Source organism: Stegodyphus dumicola, chromosome 3 (genome assembly GCF_044657685.1).
Source record: "Stegodyphus dumicola isolate Sdum_Otavi_A_Nest chromosome 3, ASM4465768v1".
Lineage (NCBI taxonomy): Eukaryota > Metazoa > Arthropoda > Arachnida > Araneae > Eresidae > Stegodyphus > Stegodyphus dumicola.
In genome coordinates, this window is record NC_140770.1 from 66,035,857 (window position 1) to 66,055,549 (window position 19,693).

The 19,693-nt window shown below is 32.1% G+C and overlaps 2 protein-coding genes across 2 annotated transcripts in view; one reads left to right on the forward strand and one right to left on the reverse strand.

Annotated features, from left to right (window-relative positions):
- Positions 1–2,983: 2,983 nt before the first annotated feature.
- Positions 2,984–11,387, reverse strand: ND-13A (NADH dehydrogenase (ubiquinone) 13 kDa A subunit). The gene is made up of 4 exons (XM_035368216.2): positions 11,229–11,387; positions 11,020–11,073; positions 8,130–8,252; positions 2,984–3,140 (listed from the first exon to the last, which is right to left on the reverse strand). Exons 1-4 carry the CDS (start codon positions 11,358–11,360, stop codon positions 3,078–3,080), a joined length of 372 nt encoding a protein of 123 aa, XP_035224107.1. The 5' UTR covers positions 11,361–11,387; the 3' UTR covers positions 2,984–3,077.
- A 278-nt stretch (positions 11,388–11,665) lies between these two features.
- Positions 11,666–19,693, forward strand: part of pit (probable ATP-dependent RNA helicase pitchoune) — a 34,220-nt gene continuing 26,192 nt past the window's right edge. Inside the window, exons 1-2 of the mRNA XM_035368346.1 lie at positions 11,666–11,820; positions 16,001–16,150. Coding sequence (XP_035224237.1) covers positions 16,011–16,150 — 140 coding nt within the window. The 5' untranslated portion in view covers positions 11,666–11,820; positions 16,001–16,010. The remainder of the gene's footprint in view (positions 11,821–16,000; positions 16,151–19,693) is intronic.

Sequence of the window (19,693 nt, forward strand, 5' to 3'; positions counted from 1 at the left end):
CAGAAAACTTCAAAATGTTAACTATTTCGTAGAGAAGTTAGCTATCTTAGTCATACTATATCTGCCAAAAGTGTGGGCACAGTTCAGAGAAAATCACAGCTACTCGTGACTAGTGTCACCCTCAAGACGCTTATCAGCTAAGAAGCTTCCTCGGCCTCTCCACTTACTAAAGAAGCTATGTCAAAGGTTTCACTCAAATCACAAAGCTTTTGCACGCCATAACAGAAACAAAGCAGGCATTTTTACGGATTTCTGACCGTGAAGAGGCATTTCAAATCCTGAAGAATGCTTTGACTTCCTCTCCTGTGTTGGCTTATCCCCAATAGGAATGCAACTTTATTCTCGATACAGAAGCCAGTAATGAAGGAATTCAAGCTGTTCTTTGACAAGAAATTAATGGTCAGAAGTACGTCATTGTCTATTTTAGTAAAGTCTCTCTAAACCAGAAAAAAATTACTGTGTCACAGGAAAGAACTAGCCATCGCGAAGGCAGTAGAACATTTCCACTACTATCTCTAAGGCTGTTAATACCTGTTGCTTACAGCTCATGTGTCATTAAGCTGTCTACTTAAAAAAATTCTGAGGGTCAAGCGGCTAGATGTATACAGCGTCTGCAGGAATATAACATGGCAATTCGGCATTCCAAAGGAACTTCACACGGGAATCCTGACACGCTTTCAAGAAGCCTTTGTGCAGAAAAGTGCAAACATTGAAAGACGAATTAAAGTATGGTTTTGAAGTTTCAGTTGTCAGACCAATTAATACAGGCTTTTTAACATCAAAGACTAAGCCATGGTGTATGGAAGAACTGAAAAAAGTCCAAACGGAAGATGCTGAATTGAGGCCATTAATGGAAAAAAAGGAATGAGAAACTCAGCTTGCAAGAAATGGCACCCTTTATTCCGGCGACGAAAAGGTACTGGTATCTGTGAAATTTCCTCCACCTATGGGATGGAATTCTTCCGCAAATGAGAAGCTAACAAAGGAAAGAATTTCAAATGGCAACTTATTTAACCGAGATATCAAGTGCATAATAGTCCGTCAGAACTTCATAGCAGCCTTAGTGGAGGTAATTTTGGTGCAACGATGACATTCCACAAAGTTCATGAACGTTTCTTCCGGAACAAAGCCAAAGCAGATGTAGAAAAGTTGTGCAAGTCATCTGATGCATATGGAGTTCGAAAAGGCCCCCAAGCATGTACATGAGAAGATTACAACTCTACAGTGTGGAAGCATCATCAAAGAGGATTGCTTAAGGACTTTTACCTCGATCACAAGTACAACCTAGTTGTTATGGACTATTTTAGCAAATGGCACAAATAAAATAATGATACTTACATATAATCCTATAAACTGTGAAATTTGGCTACCATAGAACCATGAATGCTGGCAAAAATTCCTTTAAAGGTGTGCTTGTTGTTCCTGCAGAATTATAACAATCTTTATTTAATAAACAATCAGTATCTGATCCACTTTTTTTCATGCTTTGTAAAAATGCTTTTGTGGATTTCTATTACTTAGTTAGGTCTTCCAATTTTTAGCAGAAGGTTTATTTAAGAGAACAAACTTCCCAAAGGTTCTATTCCAGGATATTATTGTTTTGGTGCTCATATTAAAAACGTACATATTATGTTTTTTACTTAGTGTGCATATGATGGAACCATGTACATGAACACTCAGAAGTAACAACCATATCCACAACAGCTATATATGTAAAATGAACCAGAGTAATTTATGTGTGTGCATATTTATATATATGTATCATTTTAAATCTGGTCTGTAATTAAGAGTAAAATCAGTGCAACATGTTTAACTATTAATGTAAAATGTTTATGTATGTGCAACAATGTATGCATGTGTAAAACAAACATTATTGTAACGATATACTCTGTGTCTAAACCTAGGTGCACATAAAATGCACACGGTAATGTTTAATTATTAGTGCATAATATTCATGTAAAATCTACAGTGTGTGCATCAGTATACAATTATTGTATAACGTAAAATGTTTAACTATCAGTGTGCAGCATCCGAAAAATTTTCTATTAAGCTCTTGCTGCCGTACTTCGAGCATCAAAGAGTTTTCATGTTATACAACTGCAGATTCCGGACGATACCCGAATAGTCCTTAGTAAGACACCTGGGTGTTCACACCTGCTCTCATCTGTCACCTGCCTATAGTCAGCTAACCACACTGCATTTATTAATACACACTTTTCTTCTTGGAAGGATCACATAACTTTGAAAATAATCCACTGTTTGTGTTCTGTAGAAGATAGTTCCAAATTTTAATCATTTCTTTCAAAATGAAAGGAAAAACTATATCCTTATTCATAAAAAAACAAAAGATAGTTTATCGGAGAAGTGATCAAGTTCACATTAAACAAAAGCATAGATGTTATGAGTATGCTGTGACATCACGCTCATCCATAACTGGCACTAAATCATGTTGCTCGGCAAGTTTTATTTTTGCAGGGATAATATGTAAGTACCATAATAATAAGCACAAATTTACACTGAAGGTGCTTTTGTTTGTGTATATTAAATAAATTGTATACTAAGGTTTTAAATGAAACGTTTGTGTATACGGGTAGTCACCTGTTTTTCACTAAGGCTCTCATAACGTAAAAGCATCAAAAGATACATAGATTCAAAAATTTTTGGTCCTTGGATTTCATATCAGTCACTCCCAAAATCAATACAGTTTTACATAAATCTGCTGGTTGAGAGTTTTGGAACTATACTTGACTCGCTTTTCTACCTCACAAGCTATTTATAACTACGGAAAATCCTATAAAAAGAATTCAGTGTTAAAAATAATACTGTACTGATTTTAAAACTGATCACTTTTGATTAATTCCACAAGTAAATCTTTCAAATAAACTTTTGTATTTTAAAGTATTTCAGTCGCTAATTTTAACACATAATTGTTTAATGCTTCATGCATGTTTAGTGTTGTAAAATATACAAATATTAAAAACACTTCTGTAACTTCTAATAATATTATTTAATAATATAAGTTTTAATAATTATGCTTCCTACAATGTATAGTTCCTAGTTTTTGTATAATACACAGGTTAATGATGATGATCCAATTTAAATCTCAAGCCACAATAACCACAAGCTTGTGGTCCCTGATCCTGAAAAATAAATAACATTCAGTAAATCAAAGATAATACATTTTGTGCTTATTACAATGTCTTCATATTAAAATTGCATGTCACATATGTTCTAAAATGTACATGTATTTTAATGACCTGAATGATTTTAAATAACTGGATAAGCTTTGACACACAATTCAATGGCAACTTTTAGTAGCATGTTTGGCAACAAAAGTTAAAATATTGCTAAGTCAAAAAATAATAATTGAGAAAAAAAGCAATTATTTCCAATATATTACATGCACTGAATATGAATTAATAACAGGAAAGAATAATTATTTCTTCTGACAAGCTATTAATTTATATTCTATATCTGCGAGTGTTATATGCTCACTTTTTGGCTTAAGAGTTATTAGAAAAACATTTTAAATCCTATATCAAGGGAGAGATAAAGACTATAAGAAAACTTCTAAAAAAGTAAAGTAAAGCAGTCAATGTAGTTAAATGACATTATGTATCACCATAACCACCTTAGTAAAAATTGCCAAATTTTCAGTGTGCTCAATTCTGGCAACTATGTGCTTAAACATCCTTTAGTCAAACAGCATCATCATTTTTGGGTGAATGCTTTTCGTTGTATTCTAAGTTCTAAAGTTATGAAGTGATTCTGAAGTAAAATATATTAATATTTAATCAGCTATTCTAAGGTAATGTTCTTGAACTAATTTATTTTATAATATTTTTACACTTTCGTACTGAAAAATTCTTGAACAGGGAAGGAAGCTTCTATTTGTCAAAGTATACTTAATACAATGAAAATAAAACTGGTATTAATTCAGAAGTCAAAAAACAAAAATAAGCATTATATTTGCAAATATTTTCAAATTTTTCATGACAAGTTTCTATGGTTTTACCGAGCCATCAAGCTCAGCTGTCAAAGTGCAAATGAATAATATAAGATATAGTGATAAGATAAGAATGACTGGACAGGAGTTAAGCTGCTGGCACCATCTATTGAGGAAACAAGAAAACTAAAACAGAATTTCCTTAAAAGCTGAAAGTAAAGATGGATTGGAATTAGGGTCATTAACTAGAACAGAAAAAATTTTTTTAATGTGAAACACCTCTAGAAAATCTAATTCACCAATGGAAGATGTTTTTTGAATACCATATTTGATGGCATATAAGACGCACCCTTATTTAGAAGGCCACACACATGTAGATATAGAAAATGTTATGTGTGTCTAGACCTTTATCCGGGCTAAAAATAGCATTCAGTATTGAAAGTTAACCTGTGTCCTTCACGTATAAGATGCAGGTAACTTTTTTGAGACCAAATTTAGGAAAAAAAGTGCATCTTATATGCCGTCAAATACGGTAATTTTGGCTGCAGAAAAATTGAAAGTGCGATTTTCAAACCAACGATGCTCGGCAACAGAGGACTTTTGTGTTTCCTTTTTCCTAACATATGCCACATTTTCCTTAACACGAAATTTTAAGACTCTCTTAGTTTGACCAATGTCAATTAAACCACACTAGCAAGAAATCCTGTAAATACCTTACGAATTCATCATATCTGGAATGGGATCCTTGAGTATGGAACTCGAAATTTTATTGATAGGAGAATAAACGACCCAAAAGTTAAATTTCTGTAAAATATGTGCAATTTTAAGCTAACTGATGGAAAGAAAGGAACGGCAACAGAATTCTTATAATCTCCTAAACCAAGAGCGTGCATTTTGGTGTATTGAGATGAGAATTTTTTAATTGCCTGATTAATAAGGTTGGGTGAAAAGCCCCTGTCAATAGCTACTGCTTTTAAATAGTTTAGTTCTTGATCAAGAGCCAATTTAGAGGAGCAAACTTGAAGTTCACAGAAAACAAAATGAATAAAATGAAGCTAACTTTTGCTTAATCAGATGACATGATTTGAAGTGTGGTGGAAGGCAAACCGATGAAGGTGTATGGTAAACTGACATATCAGCCATGAGAAACCGTCTTAGTCCCATCTTGGCTGATAATCTATGTGCATTATTATGAATCAAAGTTATTTGAAACTTTAAATTCCCAGTATGATTCTGCTACATAGACAATACTTTGTTTGATGGTAATAAAGATGATTTAAATAAAGTTTTTTTAATAATGAATTCTATTGTTCCTGCTATTCAGTTCACTTTTGAACTTCAGATATACAATTCTCTTCCATTTCTCGGCATTTTAGTCACATGTAACACACCCAACTTCAGTACTACAGTTTACCATACACCTTCAACGGTTTGCCTTCCACACTTCAAATTATGTCATGTGACTAAACAAAAGTTAGCTTCATTTTATTCCTTTGTCTTCTATGCACTTCAGGTTTGCTTCCCAAATTGGCTCTTGATCAAGAACTAAATTATTTAAAAGCAGTAGCTATTGACAGGGGCTTTTCACCCAACACTAAAAGACAAACTCTTATTTTAGGAGATTACAAGAATTCTACTGTTATGCCTTCCTTCCCATCAATAAGTTTTAAAATAGCACGTATTTTACAGAAATTTAACTTTTGGGTCGTTTATTCTCCTATCAATAATATTCTGAGTTCCATACTCAAGGACCACATTCCGGATATGAATCCTGGGGTATTTACAGGAATTCTTGTCAGTGTGGATAAATTTACATTTGTCAAACTAAGAGAGCCTTAAAATTTCACATTAATGAACATGAGGCATATGTTAGGCAAAAGGAAACACAGAAGTTCGTTGTTGCCCAGCATTGTTGGTCAAAAATCACACTTTCCATTTTTCCACAGTCAAAATTATTCAAAAAACATCATCCATTGGTGAATTAGATTTTCTAGAAGCATTTCACGTTAAAAAAAATCTTTCTGTACTAGTTAACGACCCTAATTACAATCCATCTTTACCTTCAGCCTTTAAAGAAATTATGTTTTAATTTTCTTGTTTCATCAATAGATGGCACCAGTAGCTTAACTCCTGTCTAGCCATTCTTATCTTATTACCATACTTTATTTAATTCATTTGCACTTTGACAGCTGAGGGTGATAGTTTGTTAAAACCATCAAAACTAGTTCTGTAAAAATTTGCAAATATAAACGTTTATTTTTTGTTTGACTTCTAAATTACCATATATGCTCAGGTAATGTCTGCACTTTTTTACTAAAATTACACCACTAAAATGGAGGTACAGACATTACACGAGTCATTCAAATGTCACGCTTTTTCTCATGTGTAATTTTGGGTGTAAATTTCATTTCAAACAGCCAAGTTAAATTGTAAGTGGGGGAAAAAAAAAAGGCATAAGTAATAAAAGTATTAAATTTAAATTTGTTTAATAGCAACCTAAAATTTACAAACTTACTTTTTCCCATCCACAAACACAATACAAATTACCCCGTTTACGTTATCAACACTTGGCACGTATTAGTTCATACAGAAGCACAATATAGAGGCAGAAATTAACATTTGCAATTTTAATATTTACTTTTACACAAATTAAATAAAGCGTGTTCTTTTACTATCTTGCACACATTATTTTTTTAAAAAATTCTGTACTGACACACTGTATGAAAATCCATTCCGTTTCATCATTCTCCGTAACCAGCCTTCACTTACCTTAAATTGCAATGTAGGAATGTCTTCTTCTTGTGCCGCAGCAAGCGCTCTTATTTGGCACATTCGAACATAACGCAACTACATTTTTTTTTTTTTTTTAAAGTTCAGAAACTTACATTTCGAATTACGAAACGCACGTCTTGTTTTTTCGCTGCCGCCAGTTGATCATGCTGTGTGCTCCATATGCGCACACACTTTTCGTCCACCTTATATACTCTTGCTGCTGCTCTTTTTCCATTTTCCTGCACAAAATCTACGACTTTCAGTTTAAAAGCTGTATTTTCCCATTTCAAGCACGCTACTTGTTAACTACCACAAATTCCAAATGATACTATGAATGAAAAGAGAATATGCAAATGCTCCAAGATGGAAGGAGGGAAAAGTAATTTCATTACAAAACAGTATTTCCTGGAATCCAGCATGGTGAAAACCTGCTTGAACTGCCTTCATTTATTATCACGTCTGCCAAGTGGTTTGCTGGCGCCGATGTTATGACAATAACAGCAGCACCAAAATGCAAGTCTCTGTTTTCCATCCTGGCACCAACCAAAGGCAAAACAAATGCATATTCTTTCTTTAAAGATGTTTATTGACTAAAAGGAAAAAGGCAATGTTAAAAAATCTGTAAAGTTGGGGTGCGGACATTACATGAGTGCAGACATTACACGATCGTATATGGTAATATTTTTTTAGCATGTTATTTTATCTTAATTCTAAAATTTATAGTTAATGTATGTACTATTGTATGGATAAACTTAGTAATATATCAATTATTGATACAAAAATTAAACTACTAAACACTGGTTGAATCTTCATAAAATCCTGGAAATGTCACTGAAAGATGAGACAATTAAGATCAAATAAAATTTAACAAGAAAAATATGCTGGAAACTATTAGGGGTGGGAGAATGAAATTCACAAAATTTAAGCATCATTAAATTAATAAACTTCATTTATTGCTGAGAAACATTTTCCTAAATAAAAATTAAAATATTGGATATTCACTAATCTACCAGAAGTCGCTATAGTTCATGCATACAGAAGGGCAATAATATTATTGCATAAGTAAAGGCTTTTAACCAAGCATCTTTAATGCTTTTTGGAAAGACTGCAACATTAAGTGAACACCTGAGGAAATTCTATTCCTTACTGATTAAATTAATGTCTCTCTTTTTTTTAACATTTGCTTAATTAATTTATATGTACTGCTAGATTTTTAATGTTTAAAATCCTGATTATGTATTAATTAATTGCACTTTATTATGGTCTATCTCAATGACAAATTTTACACTTAATTTTAGGAGCTGAACCTTTCAAACATAATTGAAGTCTCAGTTTTTCGTGAAAAAGGCACATAAATACGAACATAAATTCAAAAATATTTTAAAAGAGATTTAAAAAACAGTGCTTTTACCAAATTTATATAAACTTTAGGATGTCCAAGAGCTCCTCCACCACCATCGCACCATACAATTCGCTCTTTTACAGGCTTTGGAGGAATGGAATTGATCAAATCAATGGCAAAATGAGGATTAACCTATCAAAAAAATTACTGCATAAGTAAAGAGCATAAGTATTTCATTTAATCATATTATACAGTACAGTACAGAGTCTGAAATTCACTATCTGGACCTCTAGACTGCCCATAAGGAATTATATTCCAAAAGTATAATTTTTCTTTAGTATCTGCTTAATGCATAAGCAGTAGACACTTCTTCATAACAAAGTATATAAAGGGTCCTGATTCTTAATTTCAAATCAACTCTACACAAAACATCTCCATGTTGGAGAAACACAATCATTAATTAGCTTAAAAATACACAAAAATAATTTGTTAGCTCTGTAGCCACGTTTTTGCTTTACATACATCTCAGACTGAAACATTTACCAAAGTTCATCACTAATTTTATACCTACAGAATAACTTGCACTCTAACGCAAATCTGGTAATCATTTTTTCTTACTTTTTGCTTTCATCACTACGTAACTATAAATTTATGGCTGCTTGAGAATGACTTACGCAGCGATATCCAACTTTTTTTTAGTATTAGTAACTGAATACCAGGCAACACGATAACCTTTTATGTTGACACTAAACTTGCGAACAATTACAGACTTCAGCCAACTATACTGTGAATTAGAGTTGACAATTAGAACTGTGAATTGGGTTGAGAGGAGAAATTTAACAGAAATTTCTTTCCATATGTAAAAGATTATATTTAGTAATATCTGAATCAAGAATAACTGATTAATTATTTAGATAAGCCTTAAACAAAGGCACAAAATAATGGTAATTATAATAACTAATATAATTCAAGCTTACGTTCTGCAGCATGTGATAGATGCAAGACAAAACTTAGCAGAACAACATGTTTAGTCATCAATCTTATGTTACCTTGTCTAGACATTAATCTTACGTTATTATATAATGAAGGCTAGCAATGCACACTGCTTAAAATCTGTAGTATAATTTTAAATGCAAAAATATCACTATCAGTTATGAAAAAAATTATAAAAAGGTTGCTCAGGATGACACGATTTGAAATGACAATTTAAGTGGGAATTCTCAACTCAGCAATTACAGAACTTGAACAATAAAATTTTGTAACTGAACAAGAAATTATGTGAAGTAACTTGCAAAAAATGGTTAATCAAGAAAAAGATAAATAATAGCCCCCCCTTTTTTTTTTGTAAATTTGGTTCCCTTATGATCATAAATACTTCATTTTTCCCCCTAAACAACTATTTCGTATTTTCTAATTTCTATGTATCATCTTACTGGATTTAAACCGATGATCTAAAATCCAGAATTGCCGAAGTCTCAATGAGTCTGAATCTCAGATTTTGTTCTGTACTCATTAGAGTAGATAATGCCAGATAATAGTGATAATAATAGTGATGACACTATTATCAGTGTTATAGTGTTGATAGTAATAATGATAATTGTGTAGACAATGATAATAGCGTAGACAACCTACTATATGTTTATTTAAAAGTGTCACAAAAGCAATTTTTCAGCCCTATTTGAACTCAGTTTGGCTAATCTTTGGAATATGGTATAATTTATGAGATAAAAGTTTACGGCTAATCTTTGGAATATGGTAACAGGTAGTTTGGCGACATTTTGGTAAGGCGATAAAGGTTACTACTTAGGACTTTAGCAGTGTACATGGATAAAGTCAAGAGTGTGCGCAATGCCATTTTTGTGCAATTCTGGGATTTTTTTTAAGTGAAAATAGGTCGACGTGTAGATGGATGATACCGACACCTTGTATGTGCAATTCTTAAAAACTTGGCAAGCAGTTTGCGATTCTGCACTTTCTCCCAATTTCGCACCTAATGTTCGTCATGGTTAAGCACTTTTGTTCCATAAAAGTTCTAGCATAAACGTAATTCAGACTGTTGGAAAAAAATGTTGAGTAAAAGAAAAAAAAAAACATGCCTTTACTTCGTAAAAACAAAATGGCGTCCAAACAAAAACTAGCAGGTTGCTGTAGCAGGGTTGGTCGCCAAATTTTCGCCAAGTTACCATAATCCAAAGATTAACCAAGTTTACAATTGGGTGCCCCTTGTTTATTGGAGATTCTTTTTTGACAATAAGATCGGCGCCAGAAAGTCACAATTTCAAGATGGCCGCTACACAAAACCAAAATAAGAAATCGAAGAATTGCATAAGATCTGTGTCCATGTACACATCGATCTGTTTTTAGTTAAAAAAACATCCTAGAATTGCACAAACTAGGCATTGTGCACTGCCTTAAATATGTCCATGTACACATCAATCTATTTTCATTTAAATAAAATCGGGAAGCTAAAACAAAGTTAAAACTATCGTGGTAACCAGAAGTGAGGTTTCATCGCCAAAATTTTTAAAAAAATGTCACCAATCGAAGGGGCACCCAATTCTACACTAAAGCCCATATGATTACCTTGTAAGATCATATTTATAGATTTTACCAGAAATGGAGTTAAAAGATCGTTTATCACAAAATAATAGGAGAGCCAGGAAACAGCAATGCCCAGTTCAAAATGATACTTATGCATTTTATGGTCAATCTAGTTATAAGTACATTGCTTCGATGGGTAAAAAAATTACTTTCACGAATTCTTCAAGAAAAACGTATTAAATAATATATACACCATGAAAAAAATTACTTAATTCATAATAAAATAAAAAAATAGACATATTTTAATTATTTAAAGAGATAAATAAATTCTTTCCTAAGCTCAAATTTTCCTACACTCGTGCAGAAATATTCTGGTTTATAATAAATAAAGGACATGCAGCAAATACAAGGAAGTTACCTGTTTCTCTCTATCAAGGAAACGGACCATTCTTATATCCTCTTCATCAAATTTCTGTAAAGTAAAATTTGAAAATGTATTCAGAAAAGTTTAAAGTTAAACATGTACCATGAACTTTAAAATTTCAGCAATAAAATGATATATTGCGAATATCGAGATCAGTAGTAAAATATATATATATATATAATTTCTCAAAATTCGACAAATACCTGTCCAGTGTGAGTAATTTTATCATCTTTTGGCTTCGATATTACAAGTTTATTTGAAAGAGGATGAGAAAAACATTTAAAATTTGGTAAAGGTCGTAGCAAAACAAAACCTTTCGACAAGGACGTCGCCATGTTTTTTGTTTACATGCTACGGTTATCATCAGCCGGAAATTTACAGATTCCCTCAAGACACTTCAAATGCACCACATTAATTGATCTTATTACTTTACAAACTCTTAAAAAACTATACCTTTATAAAATTTAAATTACTTCTAATTTAAAATTATATTTAATGTAATTTAATAATATTGGTTAATTTATTAACTATAACTGACCCCAAGAAAAAGTAAAAATTTGTCTGTCTGTCTGTAACTTCTTTTATTTCCATACAAACCACTTTTTGATCTGAATTTTAATAATGATATGAAATTATTTTTCCTCTGGAACCGAACTGTCCTTTTGTCTTGATTTTTCGCCCAGCCAGCAGAAAAACTTAGTGGATGCAAAACGACAATTACCTCACCGTCTTCAACGTGGTGTTTGTGTTGTTTGTGGTGTATTGGAATACTTTTTTTTACTGAAAGGTTTTCTAGTAAGTAAATAATACATTTAAAAGGTCTTCATCATGAAACAATCATGTATTTATTTCATGTGTGTTTTGTTAATAATAGGTAAAAAATGTATGTGCAGTTAATTATAATAATATGCACTCCCTTGTCAAAACAGAATGCTTAAACAGAAGTATAAAAATGTGTGAGCGTTTATTTTTGCTGTTTCATTATCCAAGTATCAAATGGGAAAATTCTAAACGGTTTCTAAACCATTAGTTTCTTGTTAAATTTCACTTAATATTATAAATATCTGCTTTATAGTTAATTTTAGTTTTTTTAGTAATGAGGCACTGAAGTATTCAGATTCTGGAAGTGTGCCTAAATGAATTTTGAAGGAATATAAACATGCCGAGGATATTTTGAAAATTTTTCTTAAGGAGAAAAATGAATAAATAATTACTGCCTAATGAAATAATTTTATAAATCTTATATTGTAACAAGTTCATAATCCTACTAATAGAATTCCATATCTTTAGTAATTCATCCATATCATTATTCAGGAATTCTCAGCCTGCACATTTTTAATAATGGTGGTAATTCATTTTCATAGGATGCAACTGTATTATTAAATAATGAGTACATAAAATTTTCAAAAGTCAATTAAATATAGTTCAACACATTTTTATTGTATTTGCATATTTGAATTTATTTCTATTTTTGAGCTTTCTGTTTGAAAACATTTTAAATAATAAGAACATAAATACTTTGGATAAGTAAATAGGTCATATATTAATTTAATAAAACTATGAAAAAAATTCATAATATGTACAACAAACAACATGGACCATTTAACGAATTTAAAACCTCTGAAAAGTTAATTTTTTACAATATTCTTGCATTAAATCATTATAGTTTTAAAGCCTTTTTCTGCTTTAAATTAAAATACACTGATAATATAATCGAGACTACAGTGTAAAACTATTTATGTTTTATTCCTTATGAAGTAAAATTTGAATGAATTAGTTACAAGTAGACTTCAAATAATATACGTCTTGATTATTAAATGAAAAATTGACTTACAATAAACACTTCTGAGAATTATGTGCAATAGGCAATTTGTTTTTTTTTTTTTTTTTTTCCCATCCTGGTTGATTTTGTATAAAATATACGAATTATGATTCTTTTATGTGACCTTTTATTTCAGTGACATTGTATTGGGTCATATAAAAAGTCTCTGTGGTTTTTTGCCACTAGATGATGTTGATGCCTATGTATCCGGCAACACCCTCCCCATTGTCTCAAACAAACGTGCTTAAAAGGTGACATTCATCTTCTATTGTATGTGAAAATAGTTTTCTAATTAATTGCTCGTGTAAAACATATTGATTTGATAATGAGTGAAATATCTGAAGAAGTATGCTATGTGATGCTTTTTCACTATAAAAAAGGTAAGAACGCTGCAAAAACATGCCAAAAAATTTGTGATGTCTACGGTGAGAATGCTGTGAGTGAATGAAGGACCCAGGAGTGGTTTGCTTGATTCCGTTCAGGAAATTTTGCTCTCAAAGATGCACCTCGCTCTGTTCAACTAGTCACTGCAAAAGTTGCTGAAATTTTTGCAATTGGTGGAGCAAGACCAGCACGCAAGCTGTCAGAAACAGCAGAGGCACTAAACATCAACCACATGACAGTTTGGAATCATTTGAAACGAACGATGAGGCTACAAAAAGAAGCTTGATGTTTGCGTGCCGCATGAATTAATGCAAAAAAAATTATTGAATGACTTACCATCAGTGAAATGCTCCTGAAACACAATAAAATCGAACCATTTTTTAAGCGAATTATTACAGGCAATGAAAAAGGGCACAATACGAGAATATGAAATTCAAGCGATCATGGTCAAAGGCTGGTGACCCCCTTCCCCCACACACAAACAATTTCAAAGCCTGGATTGTCGCCAAATCAGGTTATACAGTCAAAAGTCATTAATTCGGACACCCATAATTCGGAATGATCTATAATCCGGATCTCAAAGCTAAAAACTTTCTGCGCATGCGCCGCGTTGACACATGCGCATAGGCGTTTACGCGTGCGCATAAGACCTAATACGACTGCACATATGAGTGTGCGCAAGCGCAGAATACATTTTCGCGTGCGCGTTTTATGTATAACGACGGTATAAGCTAAAATTATCTAATTATCGATTTCAGTTAATGTTGATGATTGCATTGTTCCTTAATTTTCGAATTGGATCCGGCTTATTATTTTTTGCAGACTGTAAGAGCAATACTATAAAAGTAAACTTGAACTTTCGATTATGTCAAATAGAATTTCCGATTCTGGAGCTCCCAAAGGATCGTACAAAACGAAAGTATGTTTCGATGTTCATCAAACAAAAAGTGGAATTGCTGCAAAAAAATAGATAAAGACATGAAGAATGTGACAAAGAGGTTAGTGAAAACGAAAAAATTTCGGTTGACAAGTTAGTAGGTATTCTCGGCACAGCAATTAACGGGACTTGAACAGCGGAACTTTGTAACTGAACAAGAAATTATGTCTGTTTATAGAATTAAAGAGAAAGTATTATCACATAAAACGAAGCAACTTACATTGAAAGAAATGTTTAATAAAATAAACAAATAAATATTAAGCTTTTTTTTTTTTTTTGTAAATTTTGATACCCTTTAGATAATAATTGTTCTGTATTTCATAAATTACGGTTTCATATTTTTAATTTTAGAATTTCTGCATGCCATCTTACGAGATTTAAACTGATGATCTATAATTCGGAAAAATCGATAATCCGGAATCGCCGAAGTCCCGACGAGTCCGGATTAACGACTTTTGACTGTATTGATTTTGGTGGTATTGGAAAGGAAATTTTCATTATGAGCTGCTACAACCTGGCAAAATCATCAGTTCGGCCCTATACTGTGCACAACTTGACCATCTGAACAAAGCAATCCAGAAAGAGTAACCAGAATTAGCCAACAGAGTTGTGTTCTATCATGGCAATGCGCGGTCACCCACATCTTTGATGACTCAGAACAAATTCATGGAACTTGGTTGGGTAGTTTTGATGCATCCACCATATAGCCTGGACCTTACTCTAACTACCACTTGTCTCTGCAAAACTCTCTTGATGGTAAAAAAAATTAGCCGACTAAAGCACTGCTAAAAATCACTTGGCCAAGCTTTTTGGCGATAAACTACAGAAGTTCTATACTGATGAAATTATGAAGCTATCCGGAAAATGGCAAAATTTCATAGATGATATGGTCAATATGTACTTGATTAAAATTGATTTTCAATAAAGAAAATTTGGTACTTTTCCGTTTTGCCGGCGCAGGCAATAAAGTCGCCAATAATGGTATAACCGATGCCAAACGGAATATCCTCGCTGGTAATCTTTTACGTCTCAATGTCAAAACAAGTCGTAGCCATTTCTTATCAAATTTATTGTTTCTTTCAATACTGTCATACAATTACGTAGAATATTTACAAAGATAATTAAATTTTATGCCCTTCGCGGTAGTTAAGTCAAATAGAATACAATCACACTGCTCACCCGAAGGCAAAAATATAGAAAAGGCAAAGGCTTAAATTCATCCATTCTAATGAGAATACACTAGCATAGTAAAGCACTACGGTTTTACATAATTTCTGAGTAAGCTATTGTTACGAATTGAAATAATTCTTGCATTTAAACTTGAATTCCAAATTAAGATTTAACTTTAAATTAATGTAGATGATTAGATTTTTGTAGCGTAGTTACGTAAGATGAGATCACTCGGAGTCACGTGATATCAACCGACAAATCAGGATGTTGAACCATGAAAGCATATTAAATTCTTAAATTAATGTCTTTTACAAATTTATTGTCTTTATTTATTGGCTTTTCACAAAATTTAAAACAATAATAAAATGTTTGGGTCTTCAAAACAAAAAAAAATTCTTAGAACTAACATTTTTAACGTGTATACTGTGTGTTGTCGCCAATAAAGCCTGCTTGGCGAGATTTGTGCCGGCGAAACGGAAAAGTACCAAAAATTTTTGTTCAAAAATGTACCAAAAACCACAGAGACTTTTTATATGGTCCAATATAATAAATTTTTTGCATTAGTTTTCTTTATAATATTTTAATACTTTGTTTCTACTTTAACTGATTAATTATGTACTAATGTTATGTAAATTTTTAAAAACATTGTGTGTTCGTTAAAGGTGGTAAGTCATGGAAAGTTTGAGTGACACATCATTTAGTTCACTTCAAGAGAAAGTGTCGGAGCATACTCTAAAAGCAGTTGCTGACATGGGGTTTGATAAAATGACAGAAATTCAAGCTAGAACCATTCCACAGCTTTTAGATGGAAGGTAATATATAAATTAAAAGTTATCAAGATTAATTTTATTCATTTTAAAATAGATGCATGCAGTATTGATATATTTATAAAAATATGAATGATGAAAAATTATATAGGCAGCCTTGGTTGATATGTTGATGATCCTTTGGGTGGAGTAACTTTGTATGTTGTTGTAGACACAGAAGATAAAAGCTTTTAAATAGGGGAGGAATCCTTGTTTTTTCCCCCTTAAAAATAATAGCATCATTTCATATTCAGTGCTTCTGTGACAATGTATATTACGTTTTGATTAAACTGAAAAACCACTAGTAGAAAATTAGACAAGCTACTTACATGCATAGATCTCCATTACAAAGTTGCTTTATAACTTGCTGTATCTGATGCAAAATACTAATGTTGCTTAATTTCTATTGTGTAAGAGTTTTTGAAGTAAATTTTTTACAACAGCTGCCAGTATTATATACTAAACTGAAACTGAACGATTTATGAAAAATCCTCTTTGAAAGATTGCACCAATGTTGTTTGCAGTTGTGAAGCAAGAATATTTCCCACAAATTGTACTTCGTAAATCTATATTTAAAATCTGTAATTGTTAAGAATAAAGGCGTCACAAAATTTTAGGTACTTGCATATCATAATCGACCTTGAAATTTGGGGTATTGTTCTGTAGTCAGAACCAAATTCAGAAATGTGCATATATGCGTGTATGTATGGATGTATATATTCATGTATGCATGCATATATGTAAGTATGTATGTGTGTATACATACATTTCCGAATCCGGTCTCGATAACAGAAGAGTACTGAGTTAGCTACCATTGAATCATGAAATTTGAGAAAATCTCACTAGTGTTTCGTACAGAAACCTGAGCAGCGCTTCTATCTTCAGTTCTCACAATAAAACAATTGTCATTCTCTCTGCACAATCCACCAAGCTGCTGTGGAAATATTTGATCTCCTTCATATCTGTACTTTGTAAAAAAGCTTTCATTGGTTTCTACTATTTTGTTAAGCCGTCCGATTTTGTCAGAACATCTATTTAGAATATTATGAGTGTGAACTTTCCACTGGTAATTTCCCAATTTGTTACTGTTTTGTTGGTCTCATCCAGTTGTTCTTTTCCCCATTCATTGGGTGTTAATTTCTTGAGCAGCTGTAATCAGCTAGGCTTAAACAATGGAAGTTTGTTATTGAATAAGAAATTATGTCGATCTATAAACTTCTTCAGTATTAGGTATTAGAAAGTGTTAGCACAAAAATTACCACTACACAAAGCCAAAATAACAAGTCGAAGAATTGCATGTACTCGGTATTCATGTACACATTGAGCTATTTTCACTTAAGGAAAATCAGAGAATTGCACAAACGTTGCATTGTTTACTCCCTTGACTTTGTTCATATACTCATCGATTTATTTTCACTTAAAAAGTCAAAGGAGCAGCCAATTCTGCATTAAAACCAAACAAAAAATATATAATCTCAATAAACTACATTTTAAATCAAATAATGAAATAACACAAAAAAGGAAATTCATCTCAGCAATACACAAAGGAAATATTCACTTACCTTATTTAAAAATTTCTGTGTCTTCAGTCAAACAAAATTCTTTAACAGCATCCAAAAACTTTCTAAAATTATGTGAACTATAATCTGTATCCTGGCGTCGCCACATAAATTCACAAAAATATCCTCCGTAGTGCAGGTATCCTCCGACTATACGCATTTCCTTCGTACAAACAGGATACTTATAATGGCTACTAAGTAAATTTTGATGTACACACGAGTCAATTAATGCTTTATTCCCTTTCGTCTCAAATCGTACCAAAATTCAAATTAATTGGATACATTCAGCCATTTTAAAGTGTAAACCTCAAAGTAATCAACATACTTCCTAATCAACATCTAACATACAAACACGCTTGCAATTCTTTTTCCATCATTTAAATTCACTGCAATTGCACAACAAATTACGTCATAATAGTGTTTCCATAGCATTCAACTACTACTCGGGTTACGATAAATGAAACAGCAACTTCTCGATAATCCAAGGGGCGCCCTTAAATATACTCTAACCAGCTTTTTTTGTAAATTTTGATACCCTTAATAAATGCTTCATCATTATATATTCTTCATTTTTATAATTTATATATCTCATCTGACTGGATTTAAATGTATATAAAATCTAGAATCACCAAAGTCTCGATGAGTTTGAATCTAAGACTTTGTACTGTAATAATTAAAACAGAATACTTTTTATTTATAAAATTTGGTACATAGCATTTTTACCCAGTTGTAAAAGTCAGCTCCGTTGAGTCATGACAGCTGGCAGTAATCCTGCTCCAGCTGTGCCAACCATTCCTGTGTATTTAATAAACAATCACTATTAAACCCACATTGTTTTTGCACTTCGTTAAAAGGCAGTCATCAATTTCTATTATTTTGTTAAGCATTCTGATTTTATCAGATCTGCTTAGAGTGCTGTGAGACAAACTTCAGGTAACTGTTCCAGTTTATTATTATTTCATCAGCCAATCTTCTGTTTGATGTTCTTTAGAAGGCACACCCCAAATTTTAGTATTTAAAAAAAAATACAGCCATAACAGTTGATTTATATATTTTTTCGTAAATTTCGTTTATTGAGAATCAATCTATATTGTATCAAATGAAAGGACAGATGATATGAATGTGTTGTTACATCACACTTATACAGGGTGAAAAAGTGAATCTGAAAGAGTGGGCAGAATTTTATGGGATAATTGAATGTAGCTATACAAGCAATATTCGTCATAAAAAGTTTGGGCGAAACACAAATAATGAACCACCAGGTAGCATTGTAAATGGTATAAAAGGATCGTTCTTGCACCCAACGGCATTTTCTACTATGGATTGCCGAGAGGATGTCTGGTATTATGAACCACGAAATTTCCAGGGGGAGGGATTGGTTGAAGTGGTTTGTCAATTTCTCCGTAAATTTCACACCAAATTTTACAAAATTATTTTGGCATAACTAGAATCGTAGAATCGAAATATGAGGAAAAATAAGTATGTTATTTGAGAAAAAGTTTCATTTTTGTGTTAAAATACCTATGTTAGAACAATGCTTTATATAAATCTAATATATATCCTAAGTCGCACTTTCAACACATGAAAAATGCAATTTGAATTTCGTCAATTGGCTCAGTTGAACGGAAACCAGTTTTCCCTGCAGTGTACATCAATTGCATTCCTGTAAATAAAATGTTTTCTGAAGCATCTCCTGTCATTCTTGTGTTAATTCTTTAAATGTGATAGTGGAAAACTACCATTTAACTTCTCACAGCTTATGTTCCAACCATACATTGTAATGAATATTGCTTATATAGCTGTGTTCTATGACCCTTTGAAGTTTTGCCCACTTCTTCAGATTCACCCTGTATAATTGGCACTAAATTGCACTGCTTGGTGACAGTCTCACAGTTGACAAGATGAAATGTAAAAATCTGATATTTATATCTAGATTCAAGTCTGTTTAAGTTCTGTTTTCATTAACTAAATATATGATCTGTGTGGGATT

What these genes read in the sequence shown, in the direction of transcription:
- ND-13A (XM_035368216.2), bottom strand. Translation starts at nt 11,360, where the DNA reads ATGGCGACGTCCTTGTCGAAAGGTTTTGTTTTGCTACGACCTTTACCA. An exon ending in AAATTACTCACACTGGACAG is followed by an intron (nt 11,074 to 11,228) that starts GTATTTGTCGAA and finishes TTTACTTTACAG; the next exon opens with AAATTTGATGAAGAGGATAT. An exon ending in TCCTTGATAGAGAGAAACAG is followed by an intron (nt 8,253 to 11,019) that starts GTAACTTCCTTG and finishes TTTTTTTGATAG; the next exon opens with GTTAATCCTCATTTTGCCAT.